Below are 6,000 nucleotides of genomic sequence, written 5' to 3' on the forward strand. Positions count from 1 at the left end.
AGCCTTAGCATTATGTATGCTGTGTGGTTAAGGATACAAATATCCAGCATGAATCCTCATCAAAACAACCCAGTTTTGCATAGTACTGATACTTTTCTCATACCATCCCCATTCTTTTTTCTGTCAGCCTAAATGGTCAACCAATGGTCACCATACAGGCAGTGATGAGGCAAATTCCCCCTAAGAGAGACATTTACCACAGTTGGATAAGCCCACTATTTTTATTGTTATCTGAAATTCAGCAGAAATTTCAACACTTGAAGTGTTGTAAGTCTGAGTCACAGAAGTTTAAAAAGCAATAATAAGCACTTTTCTATCAGTTCTGTACAAAATGGAATGTGGGTCAATGGCAGGGTCCGTGTAGCAGCTGTGACTGTTGGCTTAATGATAAGTTTAGTTTTGTTATGAAAATTTTTGTGTGAAGTTGAGCAGGCTGCATTACACAGAAGGTCTCAAGGTGTAGTAATCAGCTCGTAGTTTGAAGCACCTAAGTTTATTCCCAGTGTGAAAATGTGACCATATTGCCTTTAGGAAGTATCAAAAGTGTGAAGTGGGTATATCAAGTACAATACACTATTAGATATTATATGTCAGATCTCAAAGATTGAAATTTGCTGAGAAATAATTTTTGCTTTTATTGCAGACTAGCAAGCCAGATATGAGTTTCTTTGCTGCAGACTGCTCTCATTTCAGTGTAAGAGGCTATGCTGAGATGGCCATGGCTCTCTGGAACAACATGGTGAGAGGTTGCAATTTAGATCCCTATGTGTTTGTGGTAGCAGTATCTAAAAAGATCACGAGAAAGGTGTCTGAAACAAAAGAGTAAGCAAGACATAAAATTGATATCCTAACAAGAGGGGGTTGCTCAACTCTAGGTTCTTCTCACTCTGCATTGATTAGGAATGTAATCTCAAGTGATCATATTGCATGAAACAGTGTAAGTCTTTGCTCATTCAAAATGGGAATTCTCAATAGTCTTAGTATAACAAAAAATTCCTTTCTGATTTGGTAAATAACTTGCATTAAAACAAAAAGTCAGCCTAGTTAAACATTCAGTTCTGTAGGTTTTCTGAAAATGTCTGTTCAATGATCTTGCCCTTCTTCCCTGAATTCTGTTATATTTATTAGGGAAACCTATATGTGAGTGAATTTTTGCTGCTGTTAATAGTGTGGACATGTTGTACCACCCACTCTTGTATCTGAGGCAGTTTTAGTAGAGCCACTGAAACTAATGGGTGGCTGAAATCAAACTTAAGATGCTTGTAGTCACATTCCATCTGTCATTTTGAGGGAAATTAATAGCTTTTGAATAGTGTTGGAAGAAGGTGTCAGAGGTGCATGCCAGACTTGATAATTCCAAGGGCAAAGTTGCTTTCAGAAATATTTCCCCACATTGGAAGGAAGACCATGGCATTTTTATGCCACAGCAACATTTCCTCCTCTTGTTTTTTTAAACACCAGTAGCCAAATACATTGTGCTGGCAGGAATCCTGCATCCTGGTTTGCACAAGAAAGAAACATAAATGGAGGGGAATTTCTTTTCGGTCCAAGTGTAAGTTTGAGCAAGATAAGAAACTTAGAGGATACCCCAGAATGAGCTTGAAAATAAGGACTGGAAAATGCAGGGCAGGAATCTGTGCAGCTGCCCAGCATAGCATATGAGCTGTAGGTCCAGGATTATAGAATGTACAATGCAAGCACATGCTTGGTGTAATTGATTTGTGCATGCACAGCAAATCTGCCTGTTTTCCATCAGGTTTCCCTGTCTGGGACTCCAGATGACAGCAGGCTGGTAGGCTTCACTCTGCTTCATAGCTCAAACAGGGCTAATGGTGGGCCAGAAACCCCAGGCAAATGTAGAAAAATTCAAATTGAGCATGGCTGAGGGGTTCAAGAAAAAAAAAGGGGACAGTACCTGGGCATATGGCAGTCTTAAATTGGATTTCTGTTGCCATGTGGTATTCCTATTGGCCATTACTCATTCCTGAATCACCATCAGTCTTTTTTCCTATGCCACCAGAGGTTTTTTTTTTTCTGTCCAGACTGTCACTCATTTCCTACGCATAAATGGATATTGACACAAAGCTTTCTACTGAGTGGCAGGGATCAGGTTCTTACTGATGCAAAGCACAACTATTCCCTCCCTTAGAGATCTGTTGGTCTATGCCAACTGCAGACATTACTGTTTACTATTTAAATCTAGTTCTTGTAACACATCCCTGCTTTTCCCTTGCAGTCCTTGTACGGCAAGGCTGTGCAGGCTTACTGTAAGGCTGTATTGTTTCCCTGTTCCCTGAAAAGCTCGGCAGGCTGCAGGCGTAGGGCCAAATGACACGGATTCTTCTCAGTGCACATAAAGGGCCAGACTGTGCCTGGCCACTGTGGGGGTATGCAGGGACTGGGATGGCTTACAGTCTCTCCCTTGCCATAATGTTCTTTGCTGTTTTGGCTTTGTGCAAAACAAAATGTGCTCCTGCTCTCTCAGGTCAGAAGAGTCTGTAGTCTTAAGGGGTTTCCCCTGGTCCCAAACCCACCTTCTCAGATGTTTGGCCAAGGTGAAGAGAGACGTGGACAGAGGGTTTGGTTTGTGTTCTGCCTCCATGCTTGCCACATGTTCTAGAGGAGCTGTGGGTTTCTTCCAGAACTTGTCCTGTATGCTCATGGACTTGAGGATAGTGTCATCTTCTAAGCCCAGAAGCTAATGCTCCTGAAGAACAGATTGCATAGAGATAAGTAAGCATGGGTGGTTACAGAATTTTGCATTTTATCATCTTTTGTCTAGGCTCTGTGCCAGAATCCTTACCAAGTGCCCTGGCATGGGAAGAATTACAATTATCTACAAATAACCAGTTGCACCTCAGGCAGAATGCTGCAAGATATGAGCCACACATCGTACAAATAACAGAGCTGTTCCCTTTAAGTACAAAAAAACCTACCGAATTCAGTCTTCACTGCATTAGCTTGTGGGTGGGCCAAGTGATTAGGAGTCATAAAAGAGTCCATCAGGACCCTACAACAATCAGCAAAACTTGGCATACTGTTCTGCTTGTAATCTTCTCTTCCCTGGTTATATTTTCTGTGGCTCGTATATTTTTATTTTTCAGTCTTTGCAAGCTTCTTTCTGTTTTTTAATTTTTTTTATTAAAAATGAACAAGAGAGAGAAAGTATTCTCAGTGTTTCCATATGAGAATCTTCTCGAAAAATTTTTTTTTCCATGTCGTGTGGGTCTTGTTGCTCTATTGTTTCTCTTCAGTATGCAGCTGACACTTTAATCCCTTGAGGACAATAAATGCCTGTATGGACAATAGCAGAAGCAACAGCCGTCCTCTGTGATGTATTCCCAGAAGTGCTGGATGACAACTTTGCAGTTCTCTGTGGACCAATCTTGTAGTCATTACTTCAGGCATGTCCATACAACAGTTGTAAACACTTCAGTTAACACGACTGAGCAAGCCTCTACTTGTTAGCTTAACTATGGCAACCAGTGGTATGTGCACTGCTAGCCAAGCACAACTGCCTGCTATGAGCCTGGACACATTTTATGTTGGGTTGGAAATGGGCTCAGGGTGAGCCTTATGGTCAGCTATTGCAACTTAGATGCCAACTGATAATATAAAAATCTCTCTGTAACTCACTTCTTGCAAGATTGTGAAGCCAGCCTCAGCTAAAATTCCCAGGGAATTTCTTGTCTGAGTGCAGACTGAAAAGGTTAAATTGTCCCATCCTCTCTCTGTAACTCTGTAATTTCTGAAGTAACTCCCATCACCATGACACCTAGGCACCTTTGTGTAAGTAATGTGCTAAGTAATATGTCTAACATCTGTCATGTGGGTTTTTTCCTTTCCTTTCCATTGCCATTTGAGACAAGTACATGGCAGAACTGGGTGTAATAGTGAACCACTTTGCTTTAGCTGAACATTTAAAATGCCTTGTATTCAGAGCAATGCAAAAGGAAGAAAAGTTATCCTATTCCTTGCTTCTGAGGGAGTTGTTCTGCAGCCAGTACATCAGATTCTCAATGTCTTCTGTTCACAACTGTTAAAATGTTTGCAAACTTTCCTCTGCTCCTTCTACCACACTTCTTTGTTCCTGCAAGCAACAAAAATTGGATAAGAAGTTATAACTGTCTGAATCAAGAGAGTCTGAGAAGGAAAAGATTCATCATTAAGTTTAACATTGCTTTTCTCTTCTTCAGCTGGAGCCAGTTGGTGAAAAGCAGACTTACAACAACTTTACCCATGACAGATCAAAACTCAAGTGTCCAAACCCTGTAAGTAAAGGTCAAGGTGCTCTCTCCATTAATTACCTCTATTTTTTCCTCCTTTCTTCACACTGCTAGAGCTCTTTAAAAGAGTACCTTTGTGAAGGTTTCAAATAACTAAAATATATTTTCCTGTTTTGTTACAGACAGGGAAATCTACTTAAGATTTAAGACAAAAAGCTTTATCCTCACTGCAATGGAAAGCCTTTCATTAAAGCTAGTTCTAATGAGTCTGTTGTATTTCCATTTGCTTGTTTGCAGCAAGCAAATTAGGAAGTGATGCCACCACTCGTGATTCTGAGGTGGTTTCTTTTTTGTGTTCTTGAAATTTTCAGACAATAGAGCAGGAGAGTGTTTGGGCTAAGATAGAGAGAAGGCAAAACCAGCTGATTGTCTAAAGATCCACCATTCTTCTCTGAGAAGGGACAGTGGCATATTTTTGGAATGCTGCCTGTTGAGTGATCTGTGGTCAATAAAGCCTTTGCTTTCCCTTTGTAGGAGAAACCTTTTCTTTTCACGCGAAGAAACAGTGGATTTGGAAATTCAGATGTCAACTTGGAGAACACAGAATCTTCAGTCCCCTACTGGGCTGTCATTGTGACTGCAGTAGCTGGGGTCCTGGTGGGTTCTTTACTGGGCTGGGCTGTGTCACGAACAGGAACCAAGAAGCACCAACGTAAGGCTCGCACAGAAAACAACGTGAAAACAACCCCTCTGTAACACAAGTGGAACAAACATCTTTCTCTGATGAGGCTGCTCTCTGCTGTGACTCAGAGAGTGGCAGAACAAAAAGCCTCTTGGATATGAATGAAGCTTCTTGGTTGCCCAGGGATTTTTGTGTCAAACAACATCGATCAGTAATGTATTTTAGAGTTATCTTCTGTGGACCAGTCAGTGGAGGATGAAGTTCGAAGTAATGCTGTGTTTTTGTGCCACCATGCAACTAAGTACCACAGACCTGTTCACTCAGTCCCCCCCATGGGGATGAGGAGGAGAACTGGAAGAAGGTAAAACCCATGGACTGAGATAAGAACAGTTTTAATAACTGAAATAAAATAAAATTTAATAATAATAATAATTGAAATTAAATGGGAAATAACAAAAAAGAGAGAGGAATAAAACTCAAGAAAAACTAGTGCTGCACACTACAATTGCTCATTGCCTACTGACTGATGCCCAGCCTGTCCTTGAACAGCAATCAGCCCCTCCTGGACTTCTTCCACCACTCTATATAGTAAGCATGATTTTCTATGGCATGGAATATCCCTGTGGCCAGCTCAGGTCAGCTATCCTGGCCGTGCTCACTCCCAGCTTCTTGTGCTGGCAGAGCACAGGGAACTGGAAAGTCCTTGATTTAGAGTAAGCACTACTTAGCAACAACTAAAATATTGATTTATTATCAACATTATTCTCATATGAAATCCTAAACACAGCACTGAACCAGCTATTATGAAAAACATTAACTCTATCCCAGCTGAAACCAGGACAAAGTGTTAAAAGCTTTTTCATTCTGGGGTCCAATTCTCTGTTCCATGAATATTTCTCAATTGCACAAAGCAAGAACACCTGTTCGTGCATCTTGGCTTCTTAATTGTGCATCTGTCCTTTTTTCTTATAAACCTCCATTTAAAATGTTAGAGACAAGTCTGTGATTGCAACCTGGTATTCTCCAATAGTGAAATGTGACTGAGATAAACAGCAGCTGCAATTTCTCATATTATATTCCAGCAAGACCATT

At 40.8% G+C, this 6,000-nt stretch overlaps 1 protein-coding gene across 1 annotated transcript in view; it reads left to right on the top strand.

Moving 5' to 3' along the window:
• PLB1 (phospholipase B1) overlaps positions 1-5,397 on the top strand; it is a 77,416-nt gene extending 72,019 nt beyond the window's left edge. Inside the window, exons 56-58 of the mRNA XM_063152041.1 lie at positions 644-739; positions 4,197-4,271; positions 4,761-5,397. Of these exons, the coding sequence (XP_063008111.1) occupies positions 644-739; positions 4,197-4,271; positions 4,761-4,982 (393 nt within the window). The 3' untranslated portion in view covers positions 4,983-5,397. The remainder of the gene's footprint in view (positions 1-643; positions 740-4,196; positions 4,272-4,760) is intronic.
• The last annotated feature ends 603 nt before the right edge of the window (positions 5,398-6,000 follow it).

Source organism: Melospiza melodia, chromosome 3 (assembly GCF_035770615.1).
Source record: "Melospiza melodia melodia isolate bMelMel2 chromosome 3, bMelMel2.pri, whole genome shotgun sequence".
Taxonomy (NCBI): domain Eukaryota; kingdom Metazoa; phylum Chordata; class Aves; order Passeriformes; family Passerellidae; genus Melospiza; species Melospiza melodia.